The sequence below is a fragment of the Vitis vinifera genome, chromosome 7, assembly GCF_030704535.1.
Source record: "Vitis vinifera cultivar Pinot Noir 40024 chromosome 7, ASM3070453v1".
In the NCBI taxonomy this organism is placed as follows: Eukaryota; Viridiplantae; Streptophyta; class Magnoliopsida; order Vitales; family Vitaceae; genus Vitis; species Vitis vinifera.
In genome coordinates, this window is record NC_081811.1 from 26,645,951 (window position 1) to 26,667,397 (window position 21,447).

Genomic DNA, 21,447 nt, shown 5'->3' on the forward strand with positions numbered 1-21,447 from the left:
CCGTACAAATGTCTTAAAGAAGGGTTAAAAATAGAGTAATCATGTAGGAAATTATTACTTGAGAAAAGAATCCACTAAGGTTATTTGGGTAAGAGGTTGAAATAACAACTCTATTTGTATAAATAACTCATTAAAAAAAAAAAAACATAAAACACAACCTTATAGAAAAAAATACCCTTCTGTTTTTTTATTTTTCTCCAACATAAGGATTTCTCACTATTTTCATCTTACCTTTTTTTTCTTTTCTTTATTCCTTACAATAAAAAAATGTTAAAGTTCTCTCATCCCCTCTTTATTAATGGTCATGAAAATGAATTAAGATATATAAATGACCAATATTATTTTTTCTTCTTATTTTTTTCTTTTGATGACAAAGATTTCTAAAACCCTTACTTTACTATTACCAAACCAAACAAAAAACTCTCTACTATTAAATATAAAATAGTATTAAGAGCCAATATAACAAAGGTCAAATGATGGCATACAATGAATCTCATATGATGGCATACAATGAATCTCAAATATTTAAAACTATATTGATTTCAACATTGTTGGTCGATTCTAACTCAAAATATTCACTTGAACTTTATTGCAGTTGGGTTTTATTTATAAAGAACTTAATTGGAGTAAAGTTCTTGATTAGAATATTCACTTGGCCAACTATAGTCAAGTCATTTTGAATAGCTAACTAACATGATATATAGTAATGAGACATTAACTCATTCTAATGTTTTAAAAATGATACCAAATTAGTTTATGAGACTATAAGGTTGGTTCCTTTGTAATATCAATTTATAATATTAAATGTGAGGAAATAAAATATAAAATAAATTAAAAGGTTGATAGAATAAGATATATTTAACTCAAATAAATTTTCAATATTTTTTATTTTATGTAGCTATTTTTCAATTAATTTCCAATAAATAACGAAAACAATTAAAATCCCTTATTAGAAAATAGTATGATTCTTAAGAAGACAATTTATTATTAGACAATTAAAAGATTATTCAACGTGTTTGGACTTTGGATTTTGTGAGCGTGGAAAGGTTTTTATTATTAAGAATTACAAGAAGTTTTTAATTCTTCCACATTTCGCGTCGTGCCTGACATCATTCGTAGGTCAACCTCATGCATGACATCATTTTTTTTGGACCCCTTCTCCAATCGTAGTAGCTGTTTTTTCTTTCCTTTCATAATTTCATTCGTGGACAATTGAGGCAGGCAGAAAGGGAGGATGGAGTCAAAGAAGTCGGATGAGAGATAGTGGGTGGTTTTTGTACTTTTTTGGTACTATAATTTGCTTTAAGGTTAAATACAACTTAAGCTCATTAATTAATCATTATAAATATTTTATTGTTTTAAAATTTAAACACTGAGCTTGTTTTTATTTATTTATTTATTGATATTTCAAAATATTATTACACACTAAATAAATCAGCTTTATTTTTGTAAAAATATTAATTATTTATTTTTCTTGTTTTATATAATTAAGATAAAGATATTTGAAATAAAAAATAAGTAATTTAACATACTTTTAAATATCCTAAAATATCAGATCACATTATAATAACAAAAAATTTAATGATATAAAATAATTAGCAATTATATAGTAATTAAAGTTTTAAATTATATTTGGTTGCTAAGAAATGTTAGAAATATTTTATGTAAAGTTTTATGAAATACTTATGGGTTGTATGTGACACATATTTGGATGTATTGATTATTTATTTAAATGGTTAATTTATTATTTTTAAAATTTTCTATTATAGTAATTAACAACATCAAATCATAAATTTTTATTTTTAATATTAATTTAAAAAATTTATTTGAGTGAATATTTACATAAATGTGAATTGGGTTTTGGAGTTATAATTAGAGAAAATATATTTGAATTAATGTAGATAATTCAAATATTATTAAGGTAAGCAATGAAATCATTAAAATTGAAACATGATCAGGTAAAAAACTTTGTCCTCTTCCTTGTTGATCATTCTATAAATAAAGCATAAATAACCAGGGAATGCACTTGTATCTAAGCCTACCTTTCCTTTCACTTCTTCAGTGTCACTCCCATGGATGTGTCTTCCCTTCACACATCGCTCTCTCTTCTCTTCGTGTTTCTCTTGCTTGCTTTCGGAATCTTCTTCCCAAGAAGACGAAGATATGGGAATCTCCCACCCAGCCCGCCTGCAGTTCCGATTATAGGTCATCTCCACCTCCTCAAACAACCGGTTCATCGATCTCTACAACTCCTTTCACAAAAGTACGGTCCAATCTTCTCCCTCCGATTAGGATCCCAGCTCGCGGTCATCGTTTCCTCTCCCTCCGCCGTCGAAGAATGCTTCACCAAGAACGACGTCGTCTTGGCCAACCGCCCTCGCTTTGCGTCCGGCAAGTACGTGGGGTACAACTACACCACCATTGGCGCGGCATCATACGGCGACCACTGGCGCAACCTCCGTCGCCTCAGCGCCCTGGAAATCTTCTCCTCCAATCGCCTCAACATGTTTCTAGGCATCCGCAGGGATGAAGTCAAGCGTCTACTCCTCCGACTGGCTCGAGATTCGAGGGAGGGTTTTGCAAAGGTAGAGATGAGACCCATGCTTACAGAGCTAACCTTTAATATTATAACGAGGATGGTTGCAGGAAAGAGATACTACGGAGAAGACGTGGAATATACGGAGGCTAAACGTTTTCGGGAGATTATCAGCCAGCTTTTCATACTGGGCGGGGCATCATCAAATCCAGCAGATTTTTTGCCCATATTGCGATGGATTGGGCTCGGATATCATGAGAAGAAGCTAAAGAAGATCGTGAGAGAGACAAGGGCGATCTTGCAGGGTTTGATTGATGAGCATAGAAGTGGTAATGACAAGGGTTCGGTGGATAATAATTCTATGATCGACCATCTGTTATCCTTGCAAAAAACAGAACCAGAGTACTACACAGATGACATTATTAAAGGGCTTGTACAGGTGAGTGACGCGCTGTTTTCGTATCTGCTGTATTTTCAAAGTTTATTCTAAAATTTCACAGAAAACAAAAATAAAAGTGCAGTTTAATACTTGTAGTGGGAAACTTGGTTTTTGAAGTGTATAATGTTGGTTTTTTGCGGGTTTTTTTTACTTCTTTTTTCATCTCACAAATTCTTCAATACAGGTCTTAATTCTTGCTGGAACCGACACTTCAGCAGCAACAATGGAATGGGCAATGACCCTTCTCCTCAATCATCCGGATGTTTTGGAGAAAGCTAAAGCAGAGTTGGATATGCACGTTGGAAAGGACCGCTTGATAGAAGAATCTGATCTTCCCAAACTGCGGTACCTTCGAAGTATCATTTCTGAGACTTTGAGAGTATTTCCTGTGGCCCCTCTGTTACTGCCCCATATGTCCTCAGATGACTGTCAAATAGGGGGTTTTGATATACCACGAGGCACATTATTACTGGTAAATGTATGGGCCCTTCACAGAGACCCTCAGGTGTGGGAAGATCCTACAAGTTTCAAACCTGAAAGGTTTGAAAATGGAGAACGTGAGAATTACAAACTAGTACCATTTGGAATAGGAAGAAGAGCCTGTCCTGGAGCTGGCCTAGCTCAGCGAGTGGTGGGTTTGGCTTTGGGGTCGTTGATTCAGTGCTATGACTGGAAGAAGATTAGCAACACCGCTATTGACACCATTGAAGGGAAAGGGCTGACCATGCCCAAACTGCAGCCATTGGAAGCCATGTGTAAGGCACGTGAGATTATAAACGAGGTTCACTTGAACTAGAAAACAATATTTAGTTGGTATTAGTACTCTGCTGTTTTGCTTGTATTGATGCAATAAGCATTCTCTGATGCATTTCGAGTATCGTCCCCGTTATAAATATGTATCATATGCAATAAGCAGATTTCTTAATTTTCTTAATTTTCTCGATTACCCTCACCGCTACTAAAATCAATTTATCAGAATCTGTGTTAAACAGGCCGCCTCCACTCATTGAGGGTGGCGGCGCTTCAGGCTTAGACTTTCAAGGACAGCCTTGGCTGTTTGATACATTTCCTATAAAAAAAAAAAGGTGTTTGATTAACTTTTGAATACCTCTTTATCACAAGAGTTTACTCAATATAAGACAAACTCTCTGATTGCTTAATATTTTTTGTATTAAAAAGAATTGTTTACACCTCATTCATAATCGATTATTGTCTTTCTTATTGAAAGTGTAGCCACCTGTCTCATGTGATTTTGGCAGGGCTGTCAATAAAATAATAATTTTATCTTCACCTTTAATCTCAACTTTTATTCTCAATAAATGAGTTATGCTATTCTTAGATTTATTTATATGATACTTAAGATTTGTTCTTTCATCCATTTTGAACTCATATAATTACTTCTTCAAATATAATCTATTTGTTAAAGATTTCAAAATATAAGGTTTTTTTTCTCATTTTTGCCATAAATTAGAAGGAGATCTTTCATTCAAAACACTATATTTTAGTTGAAGAGTTAGACTTAAACAAATAACATTTACTGCTTTTGCTTTAATTCTTCCCATTATTCATTCACCATGCTCTTTGGTTTCTTATCTTGTAACGCTTTAAACAGTCCTTGTTGCACCAAAATACACCAAAATATCTATAACCATATTTTGCCAAATACTGAAATGATTTTTTTCCCATCAAATGACTTACTATCATATTTTATACCAACATCATCTTTAAAATAATTTTTCTATGGTTTTCACATTACGACTCTAATACCACTTGCTAAAAAGATCACAATGCCCAAATGCATTTTGAAAAATAAAGAAAATAAAAATGATAAAAGATTTACGTTACCTGGTATAATTGCCTATGCCTATTGGATAGGAGGATCGAATTTATTAATGATCATGAAAATGAATTAAGAGGTATGAATAACCAACATTATTTTTTCTCCATATTTTTTTTCTTTTTCTTTCATGAAAAAGAATTTTAAAACTCTTTACTATTTCTCAACTAAGCAAAAAACTCACCACTATTAACTATGAAATAGTGTTAAGTGAGGATATGACAAGGTCAAAGAATGGTAAATAATGAATCTCATGTATTTAAATCATGCTGATTTTAACATTATTGGTTATTTCTAAATCAAAATATTCCCCTGAACTTTATTATTAGAATAACAATAAAACTATATTTAAATGATATCTAAAATATTTTGAAAACAATTTAAATTTTATAAATTAAGTACTTATAGATGCATGAGAATACGAATATCTAATTTTCAATATATCCATGATTAAAATAATTATATTTTTATAAATATTATTATTTAGAAATAATATCTAACAATTAATTGATAATATTAATATTTATAAATAACATATCCACAATAATTAATTATTATTATTTATATATTGAATCTAGTACATAAAATTGAATAATTTTATAATACATATATTTTAAATAATTTTATTGTTATAAAAATATAGTCTCAAACCATATTAGCATTACTACATTGTTTTTTAGAATTATTATTTTTTCTTTTTGAAAAAATTGTATTGTCAAAAATATATATATTATTAGTTTAAAATATGATTAAAAATAAGAAACGTCTTTGTAAGAAATTATTTCAGCATAATTGTATTTTTTTATCTTTTGGAGAAAACTAAAATCGTCTCCTCAAGGATGATTTTTGTTTTAAGATTTTATTTATTTATTTAAGAAATCATCTTTTAAAAAAATAATTTTATTTAAAAAAATAGAGATACAAACAACATAAATTCAAAAAAAATAAAAATACTCAGAAGTGATATTTTATCAAAACAAAAAAAAAAGATGTACATCATTCTCCAAGTATCTAAAATTTAACCCAAGTGTCAAATCAATTCAATTCACCACCAATTATTCCATATTAAATTAAATTCAACATCACTTTTCCAAACATTCATCAACATAGCACAGTGGGCCAACAGATAAAATAAATCTGAAAAAATTACTTAAATATAGAATTTTATCATAAAAAAAATTGAATAACATATATTATATGTTTAGATTACAACCCAAAAGACCTGATCATCAAACTATTCCCCAATTAATACCAGAATAAATCATAAGCAAGTCGGTTAGAGACAGAGCATATTTCAATAACACATAAAAACAAATATAATTAACCTATTTAAAAGCATGATAAAATTCTACCAAAATTCACACAATTAATTCAACATGTCTACTTTATAATCACATAAGAATGATTTTTAAAATAAGACAAATAGACCCTGATTGCAGGATAGGTAAGTAAGTGGAAAAATAATTTTTTTCTCCTACTTGGGGAATTAATTTTTAACAAATCAAGAATGTAAAGTAATTAAGAAGCTTAGATTAAATAAAAAATATATATAAAAAAGAAAAGAAAAGAAAAGAAAAGAAAAGAAAAAGAAATAACTTAGTTTTTCACAATCAAGTCCAAAACAAGGTGCATGTGTAAAAACATAGTTCTCCTAATTGAAAGAGGATTTTAAGCCCAAACAAAGTTTAATTAACAAGTTTAAGAAGTAAAAACATATTTCAGATATATAAATTTTTTTAGAAAAACCCTAAAACATTTGTTTTTAATGGTTAGAAATACATCAAACAGTGGCATTAGCCTTTTGAGAATTTAAAGTATGTAGGGCTCACCAAATCCCTATTTACTATACACTAGTTTAATTTATGTATCCTCAACCTCATGTGAACATTAGTAAATTCTTCAAGCTTAAGAATCATTCCATTTTTATTTGGAACCATGAACTTTGATTTGTGTTTCAAAAAAAAGAAATTAATGTTTTAAAAAAATAATGAAAAGATGCATACCGTTAAAAATTGGTTGCGTTTCCTTTCATATAAAAGAAATTTTAAACCCTAGTGACCTAAGATAACATTTTTAAGAAAAGCTTCAAAATTAATTTTGTTTAGAAAAGGTTATGAAAAAGTAATATTTTTGCCAATAAAACACACAAAGTATTAACTGTAACCACTCCAAAAAAGTGTAGGATGACATACCATTTAATTAATATCTATGATCATTACCAATAAACAACCACAAAAGACCCCATGGAAGACCAAAATGAGTAACCTAACCCACCTATCTCATATAATCAAGGGCCTAAGTTGAGTGAGAATATGCCCATAAATAACAAACCTAACCCTAACCCTAACAGACACCAATCAATAAATAAAATATATCAACTTTATACATAACCATAATTAATTAATGATATCATAACGATTTTTTTTTTAAATATACAAATTAAACATGGATCATCAAAACAATCAATTAAAGATTTTTTTAAAAAAAAATTAATATGTGATCATCAAAACAAACGACTAATAACTTTATACATTTGGTGATGGGCCGATGTCCATGACTTTCATCCAACCCAAATCATAAAAAGGGCAGATATTATTCATGACATGGTATTTAAAGAATTTTTTTTTTTTTCAAAAGAAGGATCGAATAAGTTTCCGTGAAATAGGATACTCCAGCGTAAGGAACGAAAAAAGAAGAAGACAAATCTTGTCAAGACAAAGAGAAGTATACATCAATGAAAAAAAAAAATTTAACACCCAACTTAAAAATTTGTATAGTTTTGGGCAGCATCATGCCAAGTTAAAATAACCTAATTAAAAAAATTGTAGACAGAGAGTGTTGATTTCGTCAATCTTTGTAAATTTGATAGCATGAGCTGGCATCTTGACCTACACCCATTAACAAATAAATGTTCTATTAATATTGGCTCTATCATCGGTAACCTAAGAGTTAAAATAAAGAAAAAAAGAACAATGGTGTCATCCACCTAATTTCAAATATAATAATGATATCCACTTTCGCCTTCTACCCAGATAGAAATTAGATATAATTATTAGGTTAGAAACATCCCATATATATTAATTCCAACTTTCCTCCACACCCTGAATAAAGAAATCCTTCATTCTATCGAATGTCTTCGATACATCCTTACATTTCTTTCTACCTCATATTGTATTTATGAGATCATTATCTTCATCTCATATCTTTTTCTACCAATAACTTAAAATATCAAACCTACCATACAACTAAAATAATAAAAAACTCCATCAATGAGTAATCATCAAAACAAACTGCTAATAACTTTATACATTTGGTAATGGGCTGAAGTCCATGACTTTCATCCAACCCAAATAAAAAAAAGGGTAGATACCATCCATGACATAGCATTTAAAGGATTTTTTTTTTTTTTCAAAAAAAGGATTGAATAAGATTTTGTGAAATAGGATATTCCAGTGTAAGGAACGAAAAAAAAAGAAGACAAATCTTGTCAAGACAACGAGAAGTATACATCAATGGAAAAAATAAATTAACACCTAACTTAAAAATTTGTATAGTTTTGGAAGTATCATGCCAAGTTAAAATAACCTAATTAAAAAAATTGTAGACAAAGATTGCTGATTTCGTCGGTCTTTGTAAATCTGATAGCATGAGGTGACATCTTGACCTACACCCATTTACAAATAAATGTTCAACTAATATTGGCTCTATCCTCAGCAACCTAATAGTTAAAATAAAGAAAAAGAGAACAGTGGTGTCATCCATCTAATCTCAAATATCCACTTTCGCCTTCTACCCAAATAGAAATTAGATATAATTATTAGGTTAGAAACATCTCATATATATTAATTCCAACTTTCATCTACACCTTAATAAAGAAATCCTTCATTCTATCGAATGTTTTTGATACATCCTTACATTTCTTTCTACCTCGTATTATATTTATGAGATCATTATCTTCATCTCATATCTTTTTCCACTCATAACTTAAAATATCAAACCTACCATACAACTAAAATAATAAAAAAACCCCATCAATGAGGTCTCATTTCAAACAAATTGGAATGGCAGATGTATTCTATTATTGGTGGGCCTCAGAGGAATTTTAACATTTCAGCATTGGACCTACTATGCAGCCAAGTCGTCATGCTATCATTTAAGAAAGCTCTTGCTGCAATCTGCTTATGGAAGAGGAGCTGAACTCCACTGCTTACACTGCCTAATAACCAGTTGGTGGCATTGAGATTCTTCACAAAAGATGGGCAAGATCTAGAAGATAATAGTACTGCTCATTGAGATTTACACAAAAAGAAAAAAGAAAAAGAAATGAAGATAAAAAAGGGAAAATTGGGATTCTTCCTTTTTATAATTGGTACAAATGAATAAAATACAATTTCATGGATCACGAAGCGAAACAAAACCACATATGCTTTTTTGCATGTTGACAATCTAGAACACCTAAGCAAAGATATATCATAAACAAATTTTGGCTTTATCAGGACTCTTAACAGCCTTCAGATCTGAACCCAGAACCCATCTTTCTCTTATGTTTGTCATCAACACAACCATGGAAATTACATGGCTAAGCACATCTCTATGAATTCTCTTTCTCTTGTTTGCTTTCAATATCTTCCTCCAAAGAAGAAGAATACATCCCCACCTCCCACCAAGCCCGCCTGCTATTCCGATTCCTGGTCACCTCCATCTCCTCCTTAAACCACCATTCATTGGCAATTACAGAATCTTTCTAAAAAATATGGTCCATCTTTTCCCTTCGCTTCGGATCCATGCAGTCCTGTTGTTATCATATCCTCTCCGTCCATTGTTGAAGAATGTTTCACCAAGAACGACATCATTTTTGCCAACCGGCCTCGCTGGCTGATTGGCAAGTACATAGGCTACAACTACACCACTATTGCTTCAGCATCATATGGTGAACACTGGCGCAATCTCCGCCGCCTCAGCGCACTGGAAATCTTCTCCTCAAATCGCCTCAACATGTTTCTAGGCATTCGCAGGGATGAAATCAAGATTTTACTACACCGATTGTCTCAGAATTCAAGGGACAATTTTGCAAGGGTAGAGTTGAGACCAATGTTTACAGAGCTAACATGTAATATTCTAATGAGAATGGTTACAGGAAAGAGGTACTATGGGGAAGATGTGGATAGTGAGGAAGCCAAGCATTTTCAGAAAATAATGAGAGGGATTTTTGAACTGGCTCGGGCGTCAAATCCAGGAGATTTTTTGCCTTTACTACGGTGGGTTGATTTTGGGGGTTATGAGAAAAAGTTGGTGAAGCTCAATAGAGAGAAAGACGTGATCTTCCAAGGTCTTATTAACGAGCATAGAAGTCCTGACCAGGGTCTAGTGAATAAAAACATGATCGATCATCTGATTTCACTGCAAAAATCAGAACCAGAATATTACACAGACGAAATCATAAAAGGGCTTGCACTGGTGAATGAACTTCTGCGTTTTGTCTTTCAAAAACAGGTTGCCAAAAAGAATAATTATATTTAAGCCTTGGCTTGCTGGTTCGCTCCTTAGAAAAGACACTGACCATAAATGATTCATATGCCATTAAGTCTGCAGGAGAGGCAAGCCAACAATGAAAGTTGGGAAATCAAGCAATTTTCTTTTAGCGCTGCATATTCAGTTTTATTTTCATTGATAACAAAATTTTGCAGGTGTGAGGAAATAAAGAGTGAAAAAGCAACAAGAAATGATGTCCTACTTTTCGTTTTCAATATTTGTAACAAAAACAAAAAATAGAAGAATATCCAAAGCAACTAGTATTCGGAGTATGAAATTTCACACAATTTTTTTTTTTTGTTTTAAGTGTTTAGACTAGTGTTGGTGTGACGTGTGGTTTAATTTTTCTCAAATCTATAAATATTGCATTGCGCAGATCTTAATTTTTGCTGGTACTGACACTACTGCAACGACAATAGAATGGGCTATGTCTCTTCTACTCAATCATCCTGATGTTCTGAAGAAAGCTAGAGCAGAATTGGACACTCATGCTGGAAAAGATCGTTTGATGGAAGAATCAGACTTCCCCAAATTACAATATCTTCGAAGTATCATTTCTGAAACCTTAAGATTGTTTCCGGCAACCCCACTTTTGATACCACATATTTCTTCAGACAATTGCCAAATAGGAGGATATGATATACCAAGAGGCACAATATTATTGGTCAATGCTTGGGCCATTCACAGAGACCCTAAGTCGTGGAAGGATGCTACAAGTTTCAAGCCAGAGAGGTTCGAAAATGAGGAAAGTGAGGCGTACAAGCTATTGCCATTTGGCTTAGGAAGAAGGGCTTGCCCTGGTGCTGGCCTGGCTAATCGAGTGATAGGTTTGACTTTGGGGTTATTGATTCAGTGTTATGAGTGGGAGAGAGTTAGCGAGAAGGAAGTTGACATGGCTGAAGGGAAAGGAATCACCATGCCTAAGCGCAGTGGAAATCTTCTCTCCAAATCGCCTCAACATTTTTATAGGCACCCGCAGGGATGAAATCAAGATTTTACTACACCGGTTGTCTCAGAATTCAAGGGATAATTTTGCAAGGGTAGAGTTGAGACTAATGTTCACAGAGCTAACATGTAATATTATAATGAGAATGGTTGCAGGAAAGCGGTACTATGGGGAAGATGTGGATTTTGAGGAAGCCAAGCACTTTCATGAAGTAATGAGAGGGTTTTTTGAATTGGCTGGGTATCGAATCCAGGAGAGTTTTTTCCTTTACTACGGTGGGTTGACTTCGGGGGTTAGGAGAAGAAGTTGGTGAAGATCAAAACAAAGAAAGAGGTGATCTTCCGAGGTCTTATTGATGAGCATCGAAGTCCTAGCCGGGCCCTTGTGAATAAAAACAGTATGATCAATCATCTGCTTTCAATGCAAAAATCAGAACCAGAATATTACACAGATGAAATCATAAAAGGGCATTCATTGGTAACTTCAGTATTGCAGGCAAACTGATTCTCTTTAAGATATACTACTTTTGCCAAAAGAATAATGCTATTCAAACCTAAATTGGCCAGTTTGCTTCTTAGAAAAGACACTGATCAGCATAAATGGTTCTATTTTTGTTTAAAAAAAATTAGGTCATATGCCATTAAGCATGCAAGAGAGGCAAGCCAACAAAAGTTGGGAAATCAAGCAATTTTCTTTCAAGATATTTGAATGCTGCATATTCAGTTTTATTTTCTTTGACAATACAATTTTGCAGATGTGAGGAATTACAGAGTGAAAAAAAAAAAAGTATATCAAACGCAACTAGTATTTGGAGTATGAAATTTCCAATTTTTTTTTTTTTGAGTATTTATATTAATGTTGGTGTCACATGTGGGTTAATTTTTCTCAAAGCTACAAATATTGTATGCAGATCTTAATTCTTGTTGGTACTGAGACTACTGCAACAACAATAGAATGAGCCATGTCTCTTCTACTCAATCATCCTGATGTTATGAAGAAAGCTAGAGTAGTAGAATTGGACACTCATGACAGAAAAGACTGTTTGATGGAAGAATCCGATTTCCCCAAATTACAATATCTTCAAAGTATCATTTCTGAAACTTTAAGATTATTTCCAGCAGCCCCAGTTTTGGTACCACATATGTCTTCAGATAATTGCCAAATAGGAGGATTTAAACAAGCAAGGCATTATCAACAAGCAAGGCAGAAGGTGAAGAAGAAACCCAACTCCCCAACTCCATCATTTTTGTCAAGATGATCACCACATCAAAGCTTCTCCTTCATCAGTTAGCCTCTTAAGTAGCCAACTTCCCACAACATCATTGAAGAAGAGGGCTAATCTATTAATCAATTCAAATCAAAACATTGGTTTGCCTTTTCAAAATTAAATAGAGTGATTGTATATACATTCATTCTCCAAATTCCTTCGACTTACCTTGTTGGATAAATTTTGTGATAGCTTCTATAAAAAATAAGACTAATTATAATAGATTATATGCATAATTTAATTTTATTACTTGCGTCTAATTTATATTTTAGTCCGTTCTTTTGCACGTGGTATCATTTATTTTTATAAGATTTGTTGCTAGATTTTATGTATTTTGGCGTATGAAAATTGTATAAAGCTTGTATAATGATCGAATGAATGATACTTGGCATTCCACCCAAAACCTTGCCTAATTATTCAATGAATGATATTTGGCATTCGGCCGCAACGTTCCCTAACCCTGTTAGGCAAGACGCGTGACAACTGCCATCTCTTACATCTAATCTCCTTCATTGGATTTCCATAAATATTTTTGTCATTGGCACAGTTAAAGATGGATAAGATCACGAGGAAAACAATTTAAAATGTGCAAGTAAAGTAGCTTTTGAATATAAGCTTGCGTGAAGAAAAAAAAAAATTAATGTGGTTGTTTCCACTACGTACTCTAGTGCTTACCTTCAATAGTCAACGTTAAGTTAAGTTTGAATAGCATGTGCATATAACATCTTTCTCTTGATCAATATGTCATCAACAAAACCATGGAAGCTACATGGCTAGGCACATCTCTATCTCTTCTCTTTCTCTTGTTTTCTTTCAGTGTCTTCCTCCAAAGAAGAACGCATCCCCGCCTCCCACCAAGCCCGCCTGCTATTCCAATTCTTGGTCATCTCCATCTCCTCTTGAAACAACCAATTCATTGGCATCTACAGACTCTTTCTCAAAAATATGGTCCTATCTTCTCCCTCCGTTTCGGATCCCGTCTTCTTGTTATCATATCCTCTCCATCCACTGTTGAAGAATGTTTCACCAAGAACGACATCATTTTTGCCAACCGCCCTTGCTTCTTGTTCGGCAAGCACATAGACTACAACTACAGCACTATTGCTTCAGCACCATATGGTGAGCACTGGCGCAATCTCCGCCGCCTCAGCACTCTGGAAATCTTCTCTTCAAATCGCCTTAACATGTTTCTGGGTATCCGCAGGGATGAAATCAAGCTTCTATTGAGCCAATTGTCTCGGAATTCAAGGGATCATTTTGCAAGGGTAGAGTTGAGACCAATGTTTATAGAGCTAACATGTAATATTATAATGCGAATGGTTGCAGGAAAGCGGTATTATGGGGAAGCAGTGGATTTCGAGGAAGCCAAGCATTTTCGGGAAGTAATGAGAGGGATTTTCGAATTGGCTGGGGCAAGGAATCCTGGAAACTTTTTGCTTTCACTAAGATGGGTTTATTTTGGGGGTTATGAGAAGGAGTTGGTGAAGATCAATAGAATGAAAGAGGTGATCTTCCAAGGTCTTATCGACGAGCATCGAAGTCCTACCGGTCTAGTGAATAAAAACACTATGATCGATCATCTGCTTTCAATGCAGAAATCAGAACCAGAATATTACACAGATGAAATCATTAAAGGACTTGCACTGGTGAGTGGAATTCAGTATAGCAGCCAGGATACTACTGAATGTATTTAGTACTGCATGCAAACTACTTCATCTTATTAAGATGCTTTTCTCCCCTCTAAACTTGAAAGTTTGTTTCTTTGAAAAAAGACACTTAGCATAAATGATTCTATTTTTGTTAAAAACACTGCATCGTATATATGCCACTGGGCCTTCAGGTGGAGAAAGTCAACAATATTAAAAATTGGGGAATCAGGAAATTTTATTTTAAGATATTTGAATGCTACATATATAGTTTTATTTTCATTATACTATTTTGCAAATGTGAGGAAATTAGAGATAAATGCAACAAATATAAGATGCCTTAATTTTCTATGGTTGTTAAAACAAAAAACAAAAAATAGAGAAGCACGTATATTTGGAATATGAAATTTACACATTTTTTGTACTCATTTATATATGGTAATGTTGGTGTGACATTTGGTTTAATTTTTCACAAATCAGGACTTAATTCTTGCTGGAACTGACACTACTGCAACGACAATAGAATGGGCCATGTCCCTTCTACTCAATCATCCAGACGTTTTGAAGAAAGCTAGAGTAGAATTGGATGCTCTCGTTGGAAAAGATCGTTTGATGGAAGAATCAGATTTTCCCAAATTACAATATCTTCAAAATATCATTTCTGAAACCTTAAGATTGTTTCCAGCAGCCCCGCTTCTGGTACCACATATGTCTTCAGAAAATAGCCAAATAGGAGGCTTTGATATACCAAGAGACACAATATTATTGGCCAATGTATGGGCGATTCACAGAGACCCTAAGTTGTGGGAAGATGCTACAAGTGTCAAGCCAGAGAGGTTTGAAAATATTGGAGGAACTGAGACTTACAAGCTACTGCCATTTGGCTTGGGAAGAAGGGCTTGCCCCGGTGTTGGCTTGGCTAATCGAGTAGTAGGCTTGGCACTGGGGTCATTGATCCAATGTTATGAATGGGAGAGGGTTAGCGAGAAGGAAGTTGACATGGCTGAAGGGAAAGGACTTACCATGCCCAAAATGGAGCCATTGGAAGCCATGTGCAAAGCTCGTGCTATTATCCGAAAGGTGTTCTAAAACAGTGAAGCGATGTTTGGTTTTTGTTAGCATTATAGTCATATATTTGTGTATGTGTTTGTTATTGAACCAAAATATGTATTATTTTAACAGTCCAAGAAAAATGCACTCAACCTTTGATTTTGTAAAATTTTTTGCTTGTGTCATCCCAAAGCTTTTTATCTAGAAAAAAATGACCGAAGAATATTCCACTTTTTATAGTAAATTTTGAAATTTTATAATTTTTATTTCATATTTATCTTTTTTGTAAAATAAAAAATTTTCATTGAATAATTTTATACTAAAATTTGTTTTCTTTTAAATCAAAATTTTTATTATTAGTTGATTCATGTAATAAAATTAAAATTATGAAACTATTTTAGTTTATTTGTAAGAATTATATTAAATCAATTTTGTATTAAAATTAAATTTCCTTTTAAAATAAAATCTTTTTTAGTTATTTAATATAATCAAATTAGAATTCCAAATAAATTCGCTACTTAATTCATTTATAAAAAGTAATATTTTGTTAAAGGGTTAACAAAAAACTAAGAATTACCATAACATTTAAAAAAAAATTGATAAAAAAATAAATACTATGATGAAATAAATTAGGTACTACATTATATTTATTTATCCTTTACTTCGTAATTTATTTTTATAAAATAAATTAAAAAAATACAAGGAAAAGAAAACATGAATAGATTAAAACTAAATTATCATCTATAAAAAATTTGAAAGAAATGAAATTAAATAAGTAAACTTTTTCAAACTTTGATTATTTCCTTATGATGAAAAATTTCCCAAAAATATTTCAAAACCTTTTTATGTTACTTTCTTATTTTTTTTTTTTGTCACATTGGTTTCCGTGAGAGCCAAATAGAAGAAAATGATTTTATTTTTTTTAATATTTTTCCCTTTTTCTATCATTTTGGGAGAACCATAAATACCCTAAACAATTTTTATTAAAAGCAAAAAAATATTATAAAAAAGTAAATTAAATAATTTGAAATTTTTATTGTTATTAAATATTTATGAGGTACTTTTAAGGTAAGTTAAATTATATTTATTCATAAATTTAAATTATTTATAATCAAATTATATTAATTAAGATGACAAATATAGTAATAAAGGTGATGGTTTATGAGAAGTATATGAATCTTTTGAAAATAAATTTGATTTCGTTTAAAATAAAGTTTTTATTATGTAAAAGAAATAGAATTATAAATAAATTTTTTGTTTAACTCATTTTTATCTTATAATTAAGATTTTAAAGTTAAAAGAAACGACCAGGTGAATTTATGAAAAGTAACTATTTAGAAAAATTTTAAATATTTATCCTTACTTTATAATAATGATGATTAAACAATTATTATTATAAAATAAAAAATGGGTAATACTTTTTTTTTTTAATATAATTGTAATCATAATTAAAAAAATTATATTATTAAATAAAAATTTAACCACTTCACTTAAATAATATGTCTTTATCTTCATTTAGGTATTATGTATAATTCTTAAATTTAATTTCAAAGAATTCTATATGACAAATATAAGGTTGAATTTGTAATAATTTTAAAACTTAGGTTATTTCTGTCATCAAAGGATGAAAATATAAATTCAAAACTTAATTTAAATAATATTAAATATTTTTTACTTTTATTAACTTTTTAGTATTTAAATTTGAACTTTATCACACTCCTAAATGATTTATTCGTCTTTATGCGGAAATCACCCCTGCTCCCAGCCTCCCACCACCAAGTCAAGATTTTCGATGACTTTTCAATCCATCAATCAATCAGCAGGTAAACAAAAGCCCATTTACAAATAAATAACAAGTACTAGGTGCCCATTCATTCAGGCTATGACTCTTTTAGAGCCATCTCACCTGTTAATCATTCATGAATCATACCCAGCTCACCTGTTAACACTATTTTGACTATGCCATCAGCAACCTAAACTTAAAATGAACAAAAATCCACACATTATTTGGATCGTTCACTATTCTCAGAAAGAAATAATGGTGGCAATGAAGATGATCAACATCTCTTTTCCATTATCATCACCAAAGTTAACGATGGACATGCAAGAACAAGAGGAAGACAGTTCAAATTTTTATTCAATGAAAGTCACTATTGAAAGCAACTTTATGTCATACGGAGCAACGCTTGACATAAAATTGATTCGTATAAAATTCCTGTCAGTAGTAACATTGCATGAAGAAACAAAATAAAAAGGCATAAGGTCACTTACAAGTTACAACCCGCTGTAGTGCTTCTAAGCAAGCGTTAACATCACCTGTGGGCGGTTGCCACACGTCCTAGCGGCCCATTTTTTGAATAAGGCTCGAAGAAAATAGCTACTGGGGGTTACATCGATTAAAAATAAAAACATGAATTGCATGAAGTAGCTCATTATTGAAAAGAAACAATTATTGGAATGTAGGTATTTTGAGTGCATAAAAAAGGTTAGGAAAACACTTCCCTTCACTCTCTCCGATTAGTATAAGCACAGTATATTATCATATGAAACTACGAAAAAAAATAAAAATAAAAATAAAAAACTATTTTTGAGTGTTGACAACCGAGGTTGGCTGTCAATATTTGTCACACCCCGGTTTTTTTTTTTTTTTTTTTAACAATTGATACTCAAATACAATATAAGTGCTCTCAAAATATGGGGATACAAAAATTTAAATGTTGAGTTTTTACTTGATTTTTGTCTAAAAAGAGAATATGTAAAACATGTTATAAAGAGTACATCTTGTATTAAACTTTGTAACAATTAGTTAACAAAATATGTTTCATTTCACAAAAGAATTTTGTACTACATTAATTTACATATACTAAAACCCCATGGTTCACTACGGGTAGCCCATACTACAAGTGTACCTGACAAATATATATATATATATATATATATATATATATATATATATATATATATATATATATATATATTTATATTATATCATTCCTACAAAAAGATTCAATCTTTAATACAAAAGATAAAACCTTAAAACACTTTCAATGCGAGCAAACAACATCCAATCACAGTAAAACATTGCTCAAGCATTATTTCCTGTATAGGTCTTCTGACCTGCATCTAAAGGTGGAAGGGGTGAGTTTACAACTCAGTAGGAAAGTTTATAATCATCCTAAGCATACCCTTAAAAATATTGAATTAAATGTTTAATAGCATGCATGATAAACATTTTATATCCATTAACAAATATGTAATCATGTCAAACATGTATGCATGTTTTTGCTGGTTTCATCTTTGTTTTTCCTCATCCATCCTTTCACAACTGATAAACTGCTAACCCCCCACCAATCTACACATCAAATATCAATGTTCCACAAGATACTCGGTCAATATAATAATGACTATTCTGGGACATCACCCAATGGCAAGTCATACCCCGTGTCTTTTGGGACTCATACCCAAGGGTAGGACCAATCCTGTGTCTTTAGGGACTAAAACCCAGGGGCATGACCAACCCCATACACCCACATTGGAGTGTCTTCCTCGAGGGCTTTAGGGACTTTCACCGAAGGACCCACGGTCCCACATAAACAATATATCAAAGGATAATGCCTGTGGCATCACATAAACACTTCCCACCAATCAATTCTCTAAATATCATTTGTGATTATTCCATATCCTTCTTGCAATGAAACCACACCGTGAACCATTTTGACAACACAGAACCATGGATCTTCATACCAATATACGTCCCAATATCATTGTATCATTTCAATGCAATAAACCGAAATGCAATGACACATTAAAATATTTTATGAAATCATAGAAATAACATGAAATTCCAACAAATGATTCAAGGAAAGAAATCAAATACACCATAGAATAACATAAAATTCCCTACCTTACACTAACTTCCTTTTTGTGTTTCTTCTATGTAGGTGATCTTTACTTATTACAAGGAAATGAAATGAAACAACATAATTTAGGTTTCCTAACCATGAAAATGTATTCAATTAAAACTTATGAAATTTTCCTTTCTTACTAATTTTTTACAACTTACTGTTATTAATTTTTAATTCTCATATTCCCCTATTAATTACCAAACACTAATTGTTTTGATTTTTCCTAAAGCCTAACCCATTAACAAGTCCTAATTGTCAAAATGACCTAATTAATAACAGGTTTATCAATTTATTTTTCAATCAAACCAAATTAAACAAAGATTTATGCTAATCTTACCATTAATAAAATAATTTAACTAAAATACTTTAATCTTTAATTAATTGTGATTTTTAACTAAAACATGTTTATAGCTAATTATACTTAACTTTTACACAAATTTTACCATTAATTTGTTTCAACATACCATTAGGAACCAAAATAAACCAAAATTACAAAATTAAACAACTTACTTACCTCAAATCTTCACTTTCTCTCTCTAGAGCCTCTCTCTAACCCAAACTGCTACAGGTGAAATGGTGCAAAATGAGTTGCAACCCCTTATAAAGGGGTCTCCATGCAGCCAAGCATGAGATGGCAAGCCACATGGCTGCCACCAATCCCCAACCTCCCAATTTTGCACTTTAGTCCTGCAAGTTATCAAAAATTAAACCTATAATTTTCAATTAGTCCTTTAGGTTTTCATAACCCTAATCAGCCCCTAAGAACCTAATAAGCATACTTAAGTCATTAACTAATCTCACTTAACCTTAATCAAAGTTTAATTCATAATTAAACAAGATTAGCATTAAACTAGATTTAACATCTAATTAAACATGTTTAAAGTTAAGTACTAAGATAATCATTATTACCTATTTAATTCATTAGTACTAGGTATTACAATATTACTTTGTCACTATTAATTCCTTGGTCAATATCGCTTTGTCACGACTCTCTTGACAACCCTTACAAATAACTCATCTTTCTATCAGGTTTGTCATCAACAAAACCATGGAAGTCACTTGGCTAAACACATATTTCTCTCTTCTCTTTTTATGGGTTGCTTTCAAACTCCTACTCCGAAGAAGAAGATTAATACACCCCCACCTACCACCAAGCCTTCCTGCTATTCTATTTTCTACATTTTTAAAATAATTTTTAGTAATTATGTTCTATTTTTAATCATTCTCCATATAATTGTTTTTTAAAACATTATTTAGAAAATAAATAAAAACAACTTAAAATAAGTGAAAGATGTTATCTAAAAATATTATATTTTTTATTTTTTAAAACAAAAAATCAAATTTGATTTTATAATTGTCAAATGTGTTTTTCTTTTATTTCGTATAGAGGAAGAGTATTGTTTTTAAAAACAGTTTTCAAAGGACATAAAGTCCTATCTGATTACTATTTAAAAAAAACGGTTACCGGATCTTACTATAAATGTTGCCTAGTAATTGCATACGTGTTATGAGAACACATTGATGGCTTAGAATTTAGAAACTTCACTTGGACTACCACGTGTATGATCCTTAGTGACAAATCCATATAAAATCATTTCAAGGGAAGCAGTGTAGTATTCAAATAGAGGTGACCATCCATGATGACTCAAAACAGTCAAGATTTCAAGTTCACCGTCTATCAGAGTTGATTGTAATCCTAGTTTTTTAGTTTTCAGTTATATATATGCACATTTAATAACCACCTAAAACATTTATGGGCTTCTTTAACTGTAAGTGATATATGAAACTTATTCCACAACCTCAAACGTGTACCAAAAAGGTGGACGGTTCCACTCCAAGCATAGAGAAAGAGAGGCCGGGTTGAGGTGAATATTTTCATTAGATGCACTCAATCTTCCTTTCCACAAATACAAGGATGATGAGTAGATAACCTGGCAACCACATAACCGATACAAGGATGTGAAACTTTTCATGGAGAAATACTCTATGAAACATCCAAGTTTATTCACCACCTACCTCCACCTTAACAAAATGTACATTTCGATCAATGTAGATATCAAATTAAATTTTTTGTTTGTCGTTGTGTACATTCTTTTTGGGTGTGCGTTTATCATTTGACGGGGTCAATGATTTGTTAAAAGCCAATACTTTGTTTTAATTATAAATTAGTAAGTAGACCCCATGAAATATTTTTATGCTTCACCTTGTTGGAGAAGATTTTTAGAGAAGCTGGTGAGGCACTTCCACGTTTGCCATATTCTAATCATCCAAGCAATAGCCCTTCAATAA

General features: G+C 31.7%; 2 protein-coding genes and 1 pseudogene across 2 annotated transcripts; all 3 read left to right on the forward strand.

The window, feature by feature from the left end:
• Positions 1 to 2,026: 2,026 nt before the first annotated feature.
• On the forward strand, positions 2,027 to 3,909 carry LOC100249138 (cytochrome P450 81Q32). The gene is made up of 2 exons (XM_002283464.4): positions 2,027 to 2,975; positions 3,160 to 3,909. The coding sequence occupies exons 1-2, from the start codon at positions 2,073 to 2,075 to the stop codon at positions 3,769 to 3,771; spliced, it is 1,515 nt and encodes a 504-aa protein (XP_002283500.1). The 5' UTR covers positions 2,027 to 2,072; the 3' UTR covers positions 3,772 to 3,909.
• Positions 3,910 to 9,344: 5,435 nt separating this feature from the next.
• LOC100247305 (cytochrome P450 81Q32-like) lies at positions 9,345 to 11,344 on the forward strand (annotated as a pseudogene).
• Positions 11,345 to 13,297: 1,953 nt separating this feature from the next.
• Positions 13,298 to 15,321, forward strand: LOC100254242 (cytochrome P450 81Q32; the record flags this gene model as incomplete). The annotated part of the gene is made up of 2 exons (XM_059737739.1): positions 13,298 to 14,203; positions 14,684 to 15,321. Coding segments are annotated over 2 exons (1,515 nt in total), but the record flags the coding sequence as incomplete, so codon positions are not given.
• Between the last annotated feature and the right edge of the window lie 6,126 nt (positions 15,322 to 21,447).